This window comes from Pundamilia nyererei, unplaced genomic scaffold (assembly GCF_000239375.1).
Source record: "Pundamilia nyererei isolate P.nyererei 1_Seehausen unplaced genomic scaffold, PunNye1.0 scaffold00483, whole genome shotgun sequence".
Taxonomy (NCBI): Eukaryota; Metazoa; Chordata; class Actinopteri; order Cichliformes; family Cichlidae; genus Pundamilia; species Pundamilia nyererei.
The window spans coordinates 118,330-137,137 of NW_005187884.1; the positions used below are offsets into that span (position 1 = coordinate 118,330).

The 18,808-nt window shown below is 42.6% G+C and overlaps 2 protein-coding genes across 2 annotated transcripts in view; both read left to right on the forward strand.

Annotated features, from left to right (window-relative positions):
• LOC102209059 (retinoblastoma-like protein 1) overlaps positions 1–8,476 on the forward strand; it is a 13,581-nt gene extending 5,105 nt beyond the window's left edge. Inside the window, exons 11-19 of the mRNA XM_005753941.1 lie at positions 337–487; positions 570–797; positions 1,173–1,363; positions 1,961–2,137; positions 2,774–2,845; positions 2,946–3,033; positions 4,187–4,338; positions 4,433–4,597; positions 5,614–8,476. Coding sequence (XP_005753998.1) covers positions 337–487; positions 570–797; positions 1,173–1,363; positions 1,961–2,137; positions 2,774–2,845; positions 2,946–3,033; positions 4,187–4,338; positions 4,433–4,597; positions 5,614–5,808 — 1,419 coding nt within the window. The 3' untranslated portion in view covers positions 5,809–8,476. The remainder of the gene's footprint in view (positions 1–336; positions 488–569; positions 798–1,172; positions 1,364–1,960; positions 2,138–2,773; positions 2,846–2,945; positions 3,034–4,186; positions 4,339–4,432; positions 4,598–5,613) is intronic.
• A 3,169-nt stretch (positions 8,477–11,645) lies between these two features.
• Positions 11,646–18,774, forward strand: tmem74b (transmembrane protein 74B). Its single transcript, XM_005753936.1, has 4 exons — positions 11,646–11,913; positions 14,338–14,428; positions 15,989–16,261; positions 17,339–18,774. Exons 3-4 carry the CDS (start codon positions 16,037–16,039, stop codon positions 17,981–17,983), a joined length of 870 nt encoding a protein of 289 aa, XP_005753993.1. The 5' UTR covers positions 11,646–11,913; positions 14,338–14,428; positions 15,989–16,036; the 3' UTR covers positions 17,984–18,774.
• Positions 18,775–18,808: the final 34 nt, after the last annotated feature.

Below are 18,808 nucleotides of genomic sequence, written 5' to 3' on the forward strand. Positions count from 1 at the left end.
GGGGGAAATGTTACTTTTTCTGTAACTGTCAACTTTCAAGTTGAAAAAACATTTACCATTCATATCATCCACAAATATGAATTTGTCTGAATCACAATATGAAATTTCTCTTCTTTTTTTTTATCTGAAGGTGTTAGATAATACAGTATTAGATAAGAGCATATCAGATTCAGGAAGTTGGGAGTGCACAGTGCAGTTGAAACGCATAACTAACAGGTGGGCGGGGCTTGTGTGTCACTCTAATTGATATGAAGAGCCAAGAGTAGGAAAGAAAAACATGTAAAACTCTGTTTAGAGAAGTCTTCAATAAACACATAATCTCATCTCTTTCTGCAGGTGAATTTTTCCTCCAGTCTTGACACAGGTTCTGCTTCTGGATCTTGTTCTGTCAGTGGAGGGCAGTCCCACCTGCCCATGGTGGCCCTCTCACCCATCATCCATCCCCGCATCAGGGAGTTCCGGTCCGGCCTGGGCAGCGCCCGTAAAGGTGGGTTTCTAAGCCGGGCGGGTCTTCAGGTTGTTTTTGTAACTTAATGTTAAATTTTTTGTTTTCTCTTCACCTCTTCCAGATGTGCCTCCCTCTCCACTGTCCGTACATGACAGGTACAGCTCTCCTGCAGCTGGCAGCGCGAAACGGCGTCTCTTCGGTGACGACCCACCAGCTCCGTCACCAGGCCTGAACGCCGGCTTAAGCCCAATGTCCTCTCCAGCAAAGAGGCTGACCTTTGGCACAAGCAGCACCCTGAAGATCGCAGGACAGGGGACACAAACCACCGTCCTGACTATCCCACTGCCAGGTGCTTACACCTTACACCGTTCCTGTTTCACTGTTGTCATGGTTGCATCATCAGCCAAAACAGGATAAAATTACATATTTTTTATTTCTTTCTTTTTTTTAAACCTCCCTGGCACTGAATAAGCTGAACTGCCACCAAAAACAGAGACTTGGAGCACTCGCATTTGCATTTCTTTACACAGAGTATTCAGGCTCCATACAGAAGAAGGTCAAACCCTCAAACTGAGACAGTGTTAGTACCTTGCTCTGATGCTGGACATGGATTTAAGCCTCTATCCCTGACATGCTGATAGTTTTCTTTGCTAAAATAAGTCCACATAAACGTTCAGGCAGTTGGTTTTTCCTGCTAAACATCTGTTTGTGGGAATATCTGCAGGTACAAATAACACTGACCGCACCATCACGCTGATCCCGGTTCAGCCGTGTGATTCTTCTGCTCCCATCACGGCTCAGTTCCTGCTGACCGCCTCCCCGAGCCGGCCCACCGCCGTTGCCGCGACCTCTGATACCCAAGCAGGAAATGGACGACCGAGACGCACAGGATCACTCGCTCTCTTCTTCAGGAAGGTACGGACTGTGAAAGGAGTGTGACATTTTACGACAGGCTGGTTTCATAAAAATCTCTAGTTCTAAATTTAAGAATTTAGAATTTGATATTTTTATGTTTCTATAACCTGATCACTCTACTCTTTTTGTCTGGGAAAGAAACGCGTTAATAAATAAACCTTAAAATGTGCAGAACATAATACAGGTTCCAGTTTAGATGATAAACATCCCACTAGAGCTACAACCAACAATTCAGATTTAATCTCTTGACTTCTTTTTCCTCCTTCCCGCTCAAAAAAAAAAAAAAAAAAGAGCCCTTTTTTATTTGTATTTTTGTTCACATAAAATGTCTCTTTCAGATCTTTGATCAGAACTTTGTATGTCATGCATTACACTGGTGGTTAGAGTAATACAGTTTCATTCTCTCTGAATATGAAAATAAGTAAGAACTAAATACTTTTCAGTTTTAAGATGTTTACTCGAGTAACATGAGCTGCATTAGCCACTGCCCTCCATACATTTATCTTTGACATTTTATTTTTCTACTTGTACAGCAGCTGGAAATGATGAATTATGAAATTGGCAGGACACATAAATCTCGTCCCTCTGCCCTTGCAGGTGTATCACCTGGCTAGCGTACGTCTGAGGGATTTGTGTGTGAAGCTGGACATCTCGTCCGATCTGCGAGGGAAAATCTGGACTTGTTTCGAGCACTCTCTGGTCCACTATACCAATCTGATGAAGGACCGGCACCTCGACCAGCTGCTGCTGTGCAGCATTTACATCATTTCCAAAGTGAGAACCCGGAGAAAAGCTTCACATTTAATTAAGAAGAACGTATGGCAGCTGTTTTTAAACCACCTGAGGCTGCTGCACTGGCTTGCTGGGAAATGTCTTTCTGGCATTTTAACACTGTTTTCTAATTTCTCAATCATGATTTTTCTCCTCGGAGGGAAATGTGTTTCTGACAGCTGCTGTGACCAGCGACCTGTGCAGGAAAGCCAGGCTGAGTCAGCCAGAGAAAAGCAGACAGTTTATTCACAACATTTTATCCTTTAGCTATCTTAGCTGTCAGTATAGTTTCTCCGATGGAGAATACATTTAATACATGCAGGCTGTTACTAACCTTGCAAATGAAGCCCAGCTGAAAGTTTGAGCAGCATCAACTGTGTCACATCATCGCAGTAGTGTGTATGCATCCTGTTCATTTGTTCTTTTTATAATTGAGCCCAAGTTTCTTTTCCACTGCTGGAAATTCAACTACTAGAACAAAAGAAACATGTGCTTGTAGCAGAGGTAAGGATACCTGAGTTTCTCCAGAACAACTTACCAGAAGGATCAGGGCGTCTAGTTTAAGAAATCAATTTTGTTTGTACATCTCTTGACTCCTCCCTTCCTTCCTTCCTTCCTTCCTTCCTTCCTTCCTTGTAGATCACCAAAGACACTCACACCTTCCAGGACATCATGAAATGTTACCGCAGCCAGCCGCAGGCCAACAGCCACGTGAGAAACCCCTTTAACACAAGCTAATTACCGATTCTCTTAATCAGTAATGTTATGTTTGTAGAGGCTCCACTCTTACACTCTGTGTTTATACATGTAGGTGTACCGCAGCGTCTTACTGCGTCGCACTCCCAGAGAGCAGGTGGCTGATGAAAACATGGAGGTGGATCCTGTTTCGGGTGGAGAATGTAAGCTCTCACAGACATATGTTTCTTAATGACTTGCTTTAATGTAGCATCAAAGCAGCAGTGTTTATTGGCAGCCGTATTTCATGAACATTTCTAATCAGTTGTTGCATTTAAAAACTGGCAGCATCTTCTGCGCAGCAGTTTGATATCTGAATTTAACCTTTTAAGATGTTTGAGGTTAGTCAGGGATTCTCTCTTTATTATTTATTTATGTATTTGTACACGCTGAAAGCTTCAGGTAAACTTGTGACTTTTTACAGATGGCGCTCTGATGGCTGACACATTATCCATCTTTTTTTATGCTTTTCATCAGACATATAGTCTATAGTGTTATCTTCAGGGGAATAAAAAATATACATGTATTAGCTGAGAACATCCATCTGTGTGTATTCTACCACCTCCATCTGCCCCAGCAGCCGACACTCATGCTGTACAAACATAAAATACTTAAACTGCAGTAGATAAATCTGACTAAGACCTGGAAACGTCTCAGATTCTCAAACTGTCTCAACTGAGCTCCTCCTTCCAGACACCGTCCATAGGAAGTGCACTGGTCACTGCCCACAGCTGAAGCTCTCTGGCTTCACTCTCCCCTCACTCATGCACAACACCCAGCTAGACTTCATCTCCTCTACCTAAAGCACCTACTCCTTCCTCCCCACCTGGATCAGGCAGTTCCCCCTTTTCCAGCTGAGAACCTACAGCCTTAGATTAACTGAGAGAAATGCTAATTAGCTTTAACATTATTTCAGTTATGGTCCCATATTAGGACTCATCAGAGGGGATTTAACCAGTCTAATTCTGGGGCACGAGTGCTTTGAAAATATGCACGAAAACGTCCCAATAAAGAAAGAAATAGAGAAACGACAAACTTGTTTTAATACATGAGGAAAAACACGACATCGAGTATGATCAGACCGAAGGAGGAGATACTAGAGCTTGTGTTTTTACCCAAAGTAAAAAATTGATTCAACCCACTATTTAGTTATATGACAGGAAGAGGAAACAGTGGAGGGAAATTAACGATGTAGTTAGGTGATAGAAAAGCAGGACTTTAAGCAGCTGGCTGAAAAGCTGATGATATGAGGAAGGAAAAAGTGGAGCTCGATATTTGATAAATTACTCAAAACCGTTAATTTGCTTTTCTCTTCAGCTGCAGAGAAAACCAATCAGCACTCGGGAAACTTAAACTGCAGCCAATCAGGAGGGGAGGAGGAGCGTGGTGACCTCATCCAGTTTTACAACACTGTGTACGTCCTGAAGATGAAGAGCTTTGCTCTGCGATACGCCACCAGCGATAACCGGGTACGCTCCTGCCGTTACCTGTCTCCAAGGTAACGAGATTATTGCGTGGGTGAATGTTTGTTCTTGTTTGACGTGGCTGTGTCGGTTCCTCCAGGCGGACGCTCCTCCTCTCTCTCCGTTTCCGTCGGTCCGGGCTCAGCCTCTGTCTCCTCGCCGGATCTCTCAGAGACACTCGCTCTACGTCTCCCCTCACAAGAACTCAGCAGGCTGTCTCACGCCGAACTCCTACACCTACAGGATAAACAGCAGCCCGTCTAAGGCAAGAACACACTGTCACTCACACACATGGCGCCAAAGAGTCTCTGTAACAGGACCGAGCTGTATCTGCGATAAAACACAATGTGCCGTTAGTTCTATAAGGTTGTAAAGGACGGCACATCCATCGAAGACTCTGAGTCAAATGGATGAAACAGTTCTGTGCTTCATAGCTGTTGTATCACTCGTCCTGATTGGGACACAGAAATGTGTTGTTTTACACTTTTCTCTGAAGTGTCTGTTGTTCAGTGTTGTTTAACTTCCCAAAACTTTTTAGTCATCTTTTTCGATTCACATTGTAGTGATGATTATATGCAGGCGCTTCTAATATTCTTGTGAATTTATAGTTGGGGGTCTCTCCCCTTTCACAATAAGTGCCCAGAAGCATTTCAAAGATGGCTGCAGAGTGGTGGGATTTGCTTCTAAAAGACTGTATTTAACCGTTTCAGCCGAGTAAGGTCCTGTAACTCCTAAACTTTCTGTTGATAATTTTAGTCTCATTTAAATCTTGGTCCTTGGTCTCATCAGTGTAATCAGTCATCATCTAGAACAAAGTCTTAAAAAGTGTTAATGGTCTGTAGAAACAGCCTCACAGTTTATTAAAAAAGTGTTTTAAACACTGCTCAGGACACATGAAAGGTTTTGTACTAGTTTGTTGTCGTTATCAATAGCTGTTTGTGTGTTGGGAGGGTGTTAAGAGCTCTGATGTACAGCTGGGACATAAACCCAGATTTACAAAAATCCTTCCAGGAAAATATCCTCTACAGATTAGATTTAAAAAGAAAAAACATTTATCATTCATATCAAACACAAATATGAATTTGTCTGAATCACACCATGAAATTTCTCTTTTTTTTTTTTTTTATAATCTGAAAGTGTTAGATAATACAGTATTAGATACGAGCATATCAGATTCAGGAAGTTGGGAGTGCACAGTGCAGTTAAAACTCATAACTAACAATAATACACTATAGAAATAAAATGGAAGCAATGCTTCAGTGTGTCCTTTCCTCTCTGCAGGAGCTGTCAGACATCAACCGGATGATCCGGCAGGGCTGCGTGAGCAGGAAGAGAGCCTTCAACATGGAGGGGGACGTCATGATGTCGTCGGCATGCGACTCCCCGAGTAAGAGGGCGTGTCCGGAGAACGGCAGCAGCCCAGATGTGCTACTGAAGCGCCTCCAGGATGTCGTGTCGGAGCGGCAGAGTCACTGATGGGCCGACAGAGGGACAGAAACTCAAACCTGAAACTGCCAGGAAAGTAATGAAGCATTAAGATTAACGGCTCCTCAGGTTCAAAAAGAAAAATCCAGCGACACACAGAGACGTGTTTGATTTCAGGAAACGTAAAGCTAAGGTGCCTGTTTTATGTCTCACATTTGATTTTAATCCAAGGGCACAAGACACCGAACGCACAGCGATATTGATGCTTTTCTTGTTTTATCCACAGCAAGTTGTAGTTCTGCTTCCTGTCTGTCGATCACATTGTTTGATCCACATCACGAAACAAAACTCACACGAGGCGAAACGCTCACTGAGAGTTGCGTTACGTCTTTGCACAGAGGTGCTTGTTATATTCGTGTTCAATCCTCGGTGTGACTCACGTTCAGTTCCTTTCAGTTTTAATCCCGCCCCTTTAATTTAATCAACCAATCCGCTTGAATCAGAGGTCCCGTTTTTGATCTTTGAGCTTTTAATTGTTCAGTTGCCTCCACTCAGACTTACTGCCAGTTTGTCCTAGTGGCCACCTGTGGTATTGCACCTGAAATTCCACAGGGAAAGGGTTTTTGCTTTCCCGCAAACCTCTGGGGGGGGGGAGATGTGTAATGAGGTCGGTTTTAATTGTTCTGGTTTTAAATTTTGTTGATGGAGGGATTAATGTTTCTAAAATCGCTCCTAGCAGCTGAAAAATCTGTGTGTGCTTAGATACATGTAGATCCCAAATCGGGGCTTACATCCCTGCTGCCGCCGTCTTATTCAGGAGGTCTGACTGACTTTGGATCACATTATTATACTAAACAGCAAAGTTGTTTTTCAGCTCTGTGGTGTTCCAAAGAAACAGATGCTAAATCAAAGCACCAATTATATATATTTCTTTTTTTTTTTAAACAGATTTTACTGTTTGAGAAACATGTTTGATTAGATAACAATAAGTAATCCTTCCTCTAATCTGACTTTTTGTTTAAATCAATGTCCTGGCATTATAATAAGCTAATGTTGGCTTATGTCAGGAAGGATAAACACCTTTTATACTACTATTATGAAAGCTGTGCTACAAGTCTTATTATGACATATAAAGGATGTTAACTGGCTCGTCAGCTGTGGTCATCCTAAATTACCCGGTCGAGCGTTAAAAAGTTAAATATGTAGCTGGATTGTGGCTATATAAATATGTTAACCTGCACTGCGTTGTTCACATAACTGCTGATTTGTGTGCAGATTGCTAAAAGATAAAGTCAGAAGACTATCGTGGACTCCAGCTCTTCAGACTGAATCCCTCGTCTGCAACTTTCATGTAAAGTACTTGACAGGAAGATAAACTGGATTCAATGATGGAGAAGTCCCACTTTTATATTTAACATCAAAACAGAGCTGAAAATAATCAGCTATGATTCAAAAATTTGGTAAACCTATTCAAGCGTTTGTAACTGCTTGAAAATCAGTTGAAATTTCAGCAAATTCTGATGATTTTTAATTATGCATAGGCCTCTTCCTTCACAGACGTAAAGCATTAGAAGCCCAGAGCCTCCTGAACAATATGGCGGCCTTGTTCTTGCATTGCTTCACTCAGTAACAGCGATCGGTGTAGCGTCTGTGTCAATGGACTCTGTAAGCCAAGCGGTAACTTGTCATTCTCAGGCGAGCGTGACACATCTCCATGGAGTCGTTCACAGTCGCAGTCCCACCTAAAAACAAACTGTGGACTCTGCCTGTAAACTGAGCCTGGTGGTGATCATCTCATTTATTACAGTCGCCAGCTGAGCATCACATGCAGCCAGCTTGATGACATGTCTGGGGTCAGACGTTGGTCTTTAAGCAGCTGTAGTAGCAGACTTTGTTTTTCAGTGTGGCGACAGCTGTTTGCGTGTTTGTGACTCAGCACTTTAAAACTCTCTTTCATACTGCAGGAATTACCTTTCTTTGTTTTAACAGACTCAAAGAATATTTGATATTTGGAGTATCTAATCATCCACACCTCTCATACATGATTTCCAAAACAAACAAAAAATAAACACCTTCTCTTCTTTCAGAGAAATCTGATGTGAACACTTTTTGATTCAGAGAGCCTTTATACATGAGTTTTCAGGGTCAGACCTCTCAGCCTGTCTGTGTTGGTGCCTTTTTTGTACATATGCAAATAAATAACAGTATTAAGGAAAATAAGTGGAGAAAAGGAAACGCAGAAGTATCTGAACCTTTTTCAGATGTCTGAAATAGTTGAACGTCTAAACCGTGTATCGTTTCCTTGAGATGATGTCTTTCACTACACTTCCTGCAGATGTCTCCTCTTTGTTTGGAGACTTGATTTCTGTGGAGAAAACGTCTTTTATTAGTTTTAATGTTTCTTTTTATTTTGTGGTTTGAACCATGTTGTGCTGTAATTACAGGTGTTCTGCTCGGCTAAAGCAGCATTTTTGTACGCAGGTGTGTAGTATCTACACTCGATTTTATTCTATGATGTGTTAGAAATCAGTCTCTCAGCTTCTACCTGCCGTGGCTTTCTCATAATTGCTAAAAAAGTTTTGTAAAATAAACATTTAAAAGGTGTTGAGTTGTTTTATGGAAGGCCTTAAAAACACTGATCGATGGGCGTCGCCCGTCAACTTCAGTGATATTTGTATTTTCTACAAATAGTCAAGTTTTGTATAATAAAACTCTTCATTGTGAAATTTAGCTTTCATGTGTCCCCCTTATTTCATTTTTTTAATTTTCTTTGGTGAAAATATTTTTAAAAATAATTTAAAAGTGAATTCTTGACTTTTCACATCACTTGGGGGGGGGGGGTGATCAGTACCATGAAGGTCCTGGGTGAGTGGCCACCGGGCTGCTGAGGCCTTTCTGGGTGGAGTCTCCCTGCACCGCCGTGGTTTTTCTCCGGCTTCTCCCACAGTCCAGACCTGATGTTAGGTTAACTGGCCCGAGGACAGCTGGGATAGGCTCCAGCCTTCCTGTGACCCTAAATTGAATGAGTAGAAGAAGAGGGATGGATGACTGGATAATGTAAGTCGAGGCTCCTGAAAACCACTAAATGGCCCTTGTGGTGAGGTTCCACTGGTCAGGAAGTGACCACACTTCAACTGTTATTTGGTAGATTCAGTTTTATTCTGTAACTCAAGACATCACTTGTTCACTTTTTCTGTTTTCATATATTCATTGTGATTTTCTGATGATTTGCTGAGATGCACCGTATTTTTCTTCTTTGTCCTCCGGGCTCGCATGCTGAGACAATGTCTGACATTTTGATCGGCTCTAAAGTGAACACCGCAGGCCGGGCACTTTAGGTAAAAGCCAGACTTTACAAATGCCAGTGAAAGCAGAGAAGACTGTCGTCACAGGTTAAGTGCTGGCTGCCCACTCTTTTCTGAACAGGGAAAATTTTGAGTCGACACCAAACCGCACGCTGTGCAGATTTCAGCAGAGATCGAAGAAACTACTGCAAAGAAAAGGAAAGACGGGGGAGAATGTAGTTCTTATGGAGTGAAGCTGGCGGGGGTCTTTTTTTGGGCAGAGGAGAATATAACAACGTGACTCACTTTGAGTGTCAGAGGGGAAAAAAAGTGTATATATTTCCATGAGATGAACCAGTTCAAAGGATGGCTACCAAACAGAAAAGCAGATGAAATAGCCGTTCAGGCTCTTGTTCTTGAGGTTAACAGTGCTTTGCGCTTTGTTTTTAATTCCATTTATGGTGGTTTCTCTTTGACAGACCTTGACAATCATAAATCTATCATCTCTTCAAATTCCTGACTGGGTTAAATGTTGCCACGTTTGTTTTCGTTTGCAAATATTTTGCTAAACTCTTTGAATAAGAGATAAAAGTCTGCGCTTCAATCACATCTTAATCGTTTCATTTAAAATCCACCGTGATTGTGTACAGACGCGAAACTACAAAGACTGTGACTGGATCTCTTTGGCTGTGCCTTGAAATTCTGACAAAGGGCAGCTTTGTATTAAAGTTACTCTAATGGTATTCAGAGAAAACTCAAACACTGTGAGGAAAAGAAGAAAATCTTAATTCTCCTCATCCTCATGAATGCAATCGTTTTTATCCTGTTAAACTGAACACAAAGACCTGATCTAAAATTAGCCCGGCTCAGTATTTAGGCCACCTCTGTGAAGCTGCCTGAGAGTCATCCTCTCTGTGGTTTGTCTGTGCAGCGTCTCTGACGGGCCACACGTCCCCCCACCTTACGTCTCCACAAGGTGAGTGCTGATAATTTGCCCGAGGCTGCAGTGAAATGCATCCCGGTCGTCGTGACATGAGATTATTCACCGTCTCACACCCTGCCGGCTCTTTGTTCATGGATGACTTCACACCAGCAGCCAGTGTTTCTTCACTGAGACCGAGCAGGAGGCTCAGAATCTGTTAGAGGAAACCTGTGATGTTTAACATTTTACCTGCCACTGCTGTTCCTTTATGAGGTTCTTTTCACAGTCATGACGCCCTGATCTAAATCACCGCTGTAGGTTCACTTCCACTGCTGGCAGCCATTTATCCAAGATCCAAAAGTCAGGTCTACAGTATACAACGCTGTTAAACAAGGCACAGACTGTATTTATCAGATGGACACAGCTTATGGGTGTGAAAGACTCACCGTGGGAGTGCCTTAAACCTGCATTCTCTGTAATGGCCAGCAGGGGCCGACTGCTCTGACCGTATGGACTTCTATAAGAAAACAGCTCTACTGCTCCCCTGATGTCTGCCCTTTACTGATGAATTAATGGTCTCATCTGAAATTTTCAAGCCTTACTGAAAGACCCAGTGCTGATTTTAAAACTCTGAGGTCTCCATTAGTGTACAGAAGAAGGATGAAACAGGGCGTGGTGCCCTTAGTTTCTTAGGTTGAAAAAACATTCAGCTTGTGACCAAAGAACTCCCGCTCTGAACTTGCAGCTTCATAAGGGGCTCTTGAGAGATTGTCTACAGTAAATAATGGTTCTATCAGCCTGCAGGCCAAAAATTACATTTTGGACTCTTTTTCTTTTGGAAATTTTGAGCATCATTTTGGTAGAAATGGATGACATAATAGACATGCTTCCCTTTTTTCTATACAATTTAATACATTTTCCTACACAATATGTCTTTTGTGGTAAACACACGTATCCTCAGAAGTACAAGGATTCAGAGAAAATGCAGAAGGAAGTCCAACATTCGCTTTGTGACTAACTGTCATATAATGTTGTCTTTTCTTCTTGTTTTCCATCAGCCTCAATAACAGAGTTTAGATGTGCTTGACTGGTAAAAATCCTCCCAAAACACAGAAATGTGTGACATCTTTTGAATGTGTAGAAGGTTTTAAACATCTCTGAGATATTAAAGTTCACAGGACTATGAATTATTCATGGCCGGCCGACGCATGCACGTTCATTGCATTCTGACTTTCCCATCTCGAGCCAGGGAAACAGAATCACATGTATTATTGTGTGTGTGTGTGTGTGTGTGTGTGTGTGTGTGTGTGTGTGTGTGTGTGTGTGTTGCCTCCGCAGAGATAATACTAAATGAGAAAGAAAAAAAGCAATATTTGTTCAACTGATGCGAGATTTTTGTCGTTTCTTTACTTAAAATAAATAAATTTCTGCCATAAACGGATTTGGTAAAGACGTAAATTTGACACCAAAATGAAGAAACTTAAATATCCAATGTTAAAAAATTCTTTAACACTAAAAATACTCATGAACTAAGAATATTTTCTTTCAGGGTTTCTGCCAGTTTCAGGTAAAATCACTCCCTGATTTCCTGATTTTGGAGAAGAATCAGATCTGTCAGATCACAAACGCCTCAATTAACAGGCTGCAGTTTGGTTTGGGGGCGCTGTTGCCTCATTAAATTAGGGAAAATGTCGTGAAGTGATGTAGGTCAAAAGGCGCAGAGTGGAGAGGTTCCTGTGACTCCACCACCACCAGCTCAGCTCAGCAGACACCAGCAGGGAAAGCCACGAGCTGGTTTTGCGCATGGTCAGTTTCACCTCAGTCATTTTTTCGCCTCTCTCTCTCCCTCTCTCGCTCTCCGTCCTCTTCACTCATCATCATCCAGCAGCATCCATCTCTCCGGATGTCCACAGCCGTCGGATTCCTGTCTGGTCGCGCCCTGGGCACCAGGTAAGACCCCGCTGTCATCCCCATCACTGCCCGCTCTCAGTGCTCCGGTCCTCTCATCGGTGCCCCTGCAGGTGATCGAGGCTTTTTTTCCTTTCTTTTTGTTTTTTTTCTCTCGGGTTTCTGGGATGCATCGCGGGGTGGATGCTGCCTGCCTGGATACTGACTCGTTTCCCGGTGTTTCCCTCCAGAGAAATCCGCACTTGAGTCGCTGCCTGGTTGCATAATTTACCTCTGAATGCGATCATCGCAGACTCGGACTCTCCTTCCTCGTTTGGTCCGTGTTATCTGCCGTCTGCTCGGGGTAATGAAAAGCGTGTCAGTCAGTGTGGTGCTTATCTGCCCTGGTTCATCCTGATATCATCTACACACACACACACACACACACACACACACGCACACACACAGGCGGAGTGCACTGGTTCAGGTTTTGGCAGTTTGGCGCATCGCAAGGTCACGGTGGTGCTGGAGCACAGCCACAGGGTGGAATGACGGGTTGCTCATGGGCACTCGGGCTCCCAGATGTGATCCATCGAGGCGGGCTCTGATGATAAACGAGAAGTGTGTCAGTGGGCTACTTTAGCCCGGAGCTCCCCGGAGATTACAGACGAGTGATGCGCTGCTTTGTGGAGCAGAAATCACAGCTTGGTGAAAAGGCTGTGCTGTGTTAGAGCAGCCCCGTCTAACATGTGGCCTGCTGTTGGGAAGTCATTCATAGTGATGAATAATTGTTAATAAGTTGCTTTGCTGGTCTACAAAGAAGTAATATTTTGCTCATTCGGTTACAAAACACTCCGCGTGGAGATGTTTTCTGCCTTTAAAGAGCTGCTGTGAATATCCCTGCGCGTGTAAGAAGAACAACAGTCAGACTTCATGTTTACATTGCATTTATTTTCTTTAGAGCAGGGGCGTGCCCAGAGCAGGACAATTATACTAGAAGGAAATGGATACAAGCTGTGGTGGATTGTAACTTAGTACATTTACTCAAGTACTTTACTAAAGAATCATTTTAATGCACGTTGCTCCTTTCTACTTTTACTCCACTGTATTTTGGGTGTCAGTATTTTAGTACTTTTTACTTCATACCATTTATTGTAAAGCATGAATTACTTCATATATTACATATCTAAGAATATCAATATGAATGTGTTATCCTGTGTTAGGGACTGAGTGCTGTGTAGAGGAAATTACATTATTGTGTTTGGGATGTTGAAAATGATGCCGTTGCCCATCAGATGCCTTTGCATCAGTTTTGGCAAAACCACTGGTTCTTTGCTGAGCTGCCTGGAGACACAACACTGGTCCCATTTTATGCTTGAATGATTCATGGGTCAGTGTTAAGTGGCTGAGCAAAAAAAGGTTTTTAAAGCAGCCAAGGTCTAAAGAAAAACTTTGAAAGACTTTCAGAAATTCTGGATCCTTGGAAGCAAAATCTAAAGAAATAAGGGACTAATAAGGTTTAAGACTTGCACAGTATGATTGTAACAGCTGGTTATAGCTTTTACTTAAGGAGAACTTCTTTCACCACTTTGAAAAACATTATTAAACATTGCTTAACATGAAACATTGTTTTCTATGCTTGTGGGGCCATTTTTTCTGTAATGTTTTTTACGCTGCACTTTATTTTTAATCAAACGCTCTGATTTCCTGTAGGGTCCCTGCCTTGTTTTATGCCATTCAATTTTAAAAAATCATTAAAACAAAGACTTTAATAGATTGTTTAATAGCTTTTATTATCCAGTCATTTTAACTCTCCTGCCCACTTGAGATCAGTTTATCAAATTGGGTTGATTTTGACTATGAACTAAAAGCGTTTTTTATACTCCCACATTGGATCTTCAGACTTGAGCTATCGAGCCTCTTTAATATTCACACCAGCTTGTGCTTGATAAGGATCACACCCGGGGCTCTGAGGTGTTAACCAGCACAGGCAGACAGTTTCTTCTCTGTGAAACAAAAATAAATAACTCAGTGCATTTTTAACCTCCTAAGACCCGAACTTTTCACAGCATGCATTTCTAATTTCTCTTTGATATTTGGTCACATTGGGGCCCGATGAATGTAAAAACAGAGAATTACCTGATTTTTTTTAACCTTATTTTTGTTTCTAAGAAAAATAAGAGCCACATATGAGGATATTCGTTTAAAGTTTTGATAGAACAGCAGCAGTATAACGTCCTCGTAAGTGGATATCAGGCCCATGTAGAGCAAAATTGAGTATTTTAGTCTAAATAACCCAAAATGTGATGTCCACATATGTGGACGGCAGGTCCTAGGAGGTTAAAGCAATTGCCTCACTTTGTTTAAATTGCTCCCTGCTGTTAACGCATCTCTATGCACATATATCAGTTTTCACCTTGACCTGGTTTAAAGAGCTTACAATGAATTGAAATCAGCTGCAAACATCTCTCTCTTCCTTTACTTTAGGATTTAGCTGGTTTTAACTCTCCATCACCGGGAGAAGTGTCAGCGCGACAGTGATGACAGGGAGAAGAAATGGGAATGAATAACCATGAAGGTGAGACGTGTGTGATTAAATGTGTGATGGATTCCTGTCTGCAGGTGGTGTGGAGACAGCAGGCCTGCAGGATGAATCCCCTCTCAGGTGTGACAAATAGTGCACGATTCTTCTGGTTTCACTGAGGCGGAAGAAGAAGCGAGACGTTTATTTCACTTGAGCAAATGTGAAAACAGTCGAGTAAAAATTTGCATTTGAAAGTAAAAATGTTATTTTAATGCATTTGTGAGACAGACCCATTAAAATTAATCAAATTATCATAAATCGCTGGAATTAGTTTTGATTAATATATATATGAGTACACAGACGTGTAGTTTTCATTTTGAGCTGATTTGTACTTGTTCTCAGTCACTTCTTGTTATAAATGTCTTAAAAATATGCAAACTCATTGCCTCAGAATAAAATTAAGTAATATCAGGGATGAGTTTTAACTAACTTGTTTATTTTGAGTCTGCAGCACAGAGCTCAGTAACACAAACAGCCTGGTCAAAAACAATGTCAGCAGTTATTATCCAGTGTTTAATTACTGCAGTGATTAATATGTTTCAGCTGCCAGCAGGTTATGTAATCCTAACTGCTTCTCATTTCTTAAACAACCACGTAGGAAGACACAGCCCATAGTGGAAAACATGTTACTCTGTTTCATGAGGATCAAATTATTGACCTGCATCAAGCAAAGAAAACAACCAAACAGAAACACTGAAGCAACTACAGCTGGTTAAGAACTGTTCAATGTGTTATTAAAACCTGGAAAGATAGAGTTAAACCATCATCTCTGAAGAAGAAATTCAGTTGAATAAAAAGCATTTCTACATGTGCAATCTGAAAAGAGCTCAACCTTAAGAAAACTACCGATCGCTGAGGTGAACCAAGAAAAAGGAGCATAAACACTGAGCGAAGGCTGAGCCATGCAGTCTGCCTTTACAAACATTTATGAAAGAATGGGTCGTTCTGAAGAGTGCACTCAATTCAAGTGTGGCACTCTAACAGGAAAAGTCAGTTCATGAAATTTCTTCCTTCATAGAGTTTCCATAATCAGCTGTAAGTGGTATTATTGCAAAGTGGATGCATTCAGGAACCACAGCAGGGATTGGCCAGTACGTACTGACCAAACTTCCTCTGACATCATCATCAGCACAGCTCCTGTAGGTGTGCGGTGTTGGAGGCCCAGTGCGTTTGTTCATATCGTAGAACAAAGTAGAGGACGTGTGCTTAATATTAGGGTAAACAGGAAGTCAGATTCTTCTTTGAACATTAAAAGTTTCACCAGTTCATCGATGAATTCATGTGCACGTTTATGGAAATTTTACAAAGATTCCTAAAAAATGGGATGGATCTGAAGTAACCCTTTGACAACTTGAGAACCACTTCTGACCATGACTGATAAATAAACTATAAGGCTACATGTTATTAATGTCTAGATGTGAGCCTACGATCAATCCAGTCTTAACCAGAGACACAGAAAATGATTTTTTTTGTAGGTCAAGTCAGGCTCCGTTGGATTATATAACTGCTTTCATATGTGTCATGAATCATATAATATTTAATCTATTTATTCAGTGAGGATAAAGCCGAGTGGAGGTCCAATGAAGACATGAGCACATATCGATGGAGTCCTCTTTCAACACCGTAGAGCTCCGGGAGCTGCGAGGGAGTGGAGCCCGGCGAGGCCCGTCTCCGACACCGACTTCAGCACCCTGGACAGCAGCGACGCTGGGCTGCTCCGCCCGGGGCTTTGAGAACGCCTCCTACGAGCAGGATGAGGAGCAGGACCTCCGTCAGCAGGAGCAACAGCCGACGAGTTATCCGCCTTCCACATCAGGAAACAGTAAGGTGAGCGCGGTGGGGTTTGGTGGTTGTGGCAGACATTTGTTTTGGATGTTTTTAAAGTCGCTTAAAACAGTCCTTATGTGACCTCGGCAGATTCGGGTTACAGAGCGAACCCCGTAGCCAAAAGTGATGTAACCTTCCAAATCTAACCTGAGCCAGAAATCCAGCTTCACAGGCATCTCTTTGGAAGATGAACCCTGTGAGAAGAGACAAACACACGCTGGCGTACAGCTGCGGGCCTGGAAAAAGAACGTGTCCAGGGTTTTCTGGCATGTTTGTCTTCAGGAAACAAACAGATTTAAGCTTCCTTCTTAATTGGAAAATGGCTTTGTACTGATTGCTGTTTAGATGCCTTTGGGGTGACATCACTCTCCCGCCCGGGCTTTTATTTTGTATGTGCTGTTTGTTAGACTGTCACGACTCCACGGAGCTCATCTGTATCTGTACAGCTTTTACTGACACATGTCGGCGACATTCATCAGTAACAGGTCGTCGCGCCGACGCATTTTCTCCTCTTTGATGTGATCTCACTGCTTTCTGTGAACGCTGACCTCAGCGCTGTGCTCTGGCTTGTTTATCTCATCCTTCTTGCTTTCCTTGTGTTTTCTTCTTCTAATTCTTTCCTCCCTCTCCACTTCATTCCTTGCTTCTTTTCTTTCTTTCTCAAATTCTCTTTCTTGTATCACATCTTTACTTTCTTTTATCTTCATATTCCTTCTTTTCTTTACTCTTTCCATTGTTTCCTCCTTTCCCTACTTCCTTTTTTTATTTGACCCTTTTTTCTTTCATTTTTCTTTTTGTCTTCACCTGTCTGTTGTTCCTACCTTCCTTTTTTCCCTTCCTTTTTCCTCCCTCTCCCCATCTCCCTTTATTCCTTCCTTCTTTCGGTTCCTGCTCCCTTTCCCTTTCCCTCTGTTTCTTCACTTCATTCGCTCCTTCTTTCCTTGTGCTTTTATTAATGATTTTATCTGTTCTGTCTTTTCCTTAACCCCTTCATTCCCCCTTTTTCTGTTCTTATTTATATATTTTTCTTTCCTCTGTTCTCTTCTTTCCTTGTTTCCTTCCTCCCTTTCTCACTAGCATCATCATCAGGAGATCTCACCACAGTCGTATGATGAGGAAGAAGGCGGTGGTGGAGCAGGTGGAGGTCAGGAGGACGGTCAGGACTTCACTGAATTTCGCCCCGTTGATGACCACTCGGCAGACTATGGCTTCATCTTGGCGCTGGTGTTCCTCGTGAGTGGGATCGTCCTTGTGGTAATCGCCTACACCATCCCACGGGAGCCCAAAGTCGACCCTGACTCAGTTTCGGCGCGACAGATGGAGAAGCTGGAGATGTACTACGCCCAGCTTGGCTCCCACCTGGATAAGTGCATCATCGCGGGCCTGGGCCTGCTGACGCTGGGAGGGATGTTCCTGTCCGTGCTGCTCATGGTGTCCATCTGCCGGGGCGAGATGTACCGACGCAGGGCGGCATTCGTTCGACCCAAGAGGACTTACGGCTCCATCAACCTGAGGATGAAGCAGCTGGCGACTGGAGAGGCGAGGTTAGGTGAGGGCGGGGATGGAGGCGAGGAGGTTTTGGTGGAATGCGCAGAGACGCGGAATAATGTACAGCCAGAGCCGAGCCGGGACTCCAAATCAGTACCAGGACCAAGCAAAAACCCTCCTCCTTCTCTTCCTGCTGCTTCTTCTTCTGCTGCTGCTGCACGTGGAGTCAACTAGCTCCACCCTCTGCCTTCCTCTGCGCGATCCCCCAGGTGCATTATGGGGATGCAGGTCGCCCGTTTGTGCCGAGGGGAGAACCCCATCTTAAGCAAGAGACTTCCTGCCGGAGCTGTTACCCGGCATGTAGGGATGAACTGAGCTTAAGGGATATTTATTCTGACCAATCACAAGGGATGTATGACTTTACAACAGAGGGCTCAACTGGGTGGAAGACGAGAGGTAAGCCTGTGGCAATGTGGATAAGAGCACATGTGGACATGAACGGATGCATATCAAAGATTAAAATGAAGATTTTGAATCCCAGTATGTTAATCAGATTCATACAATATAAAGCACATTATGATATAAAGCACCGCAGAAAGTAAGATTAACATCTTATTGTGAAAATTCTTTACTGATGCTGAAAGGAAGTTCGGTAATTAAATCTAGCCATATTTTAAGCCCTAACCAGCAGGTTCACCTTAACACACTCACACTAAATACTCGGCTTGCAACGCTGCTGTGAATAGCACTATAACAGACTTCACAGTAAATTACTGTAAAAGAAAGAGCAACTCGCAGTCATACAAAAAACAGAGGCAACAGTTTTGAAAGCTTAGCGACGTTCACCTCCAGCCATTAATACAGAAGGTTAACCGCAGAAAACCCTAAAAAAAAGCTTAAAATGTTCAGTTTAAACCTGCATTAAGCAAAATAAGTGACTGATTAAAAAGATGGAACAGAGCTCGCTTGGCTCCTTTTAGCTGCTTGTTTTGTTTTTCTGGCCGCACAGACAGATGTGGTTTAATGTTGGGAGGTGGATTCAAGCTGGAAAGGGTCTCA

Coding starts and splice junctions, on each gene's coding strand:
- tmem74b (XM_005753936.1), top strand. CDS start 16,037: ATGGAGTCCTCTTTCAACACCGTAGAGCTCCGGGAGCTGCGAGGGAGT. Junction 16,262..17,338: donor CCACATCAGGAAACAGTAAG/GTGAGCGCGGTG, acceptor CTTTCTCACTAG/CATCATCATCAGGAGATCTC.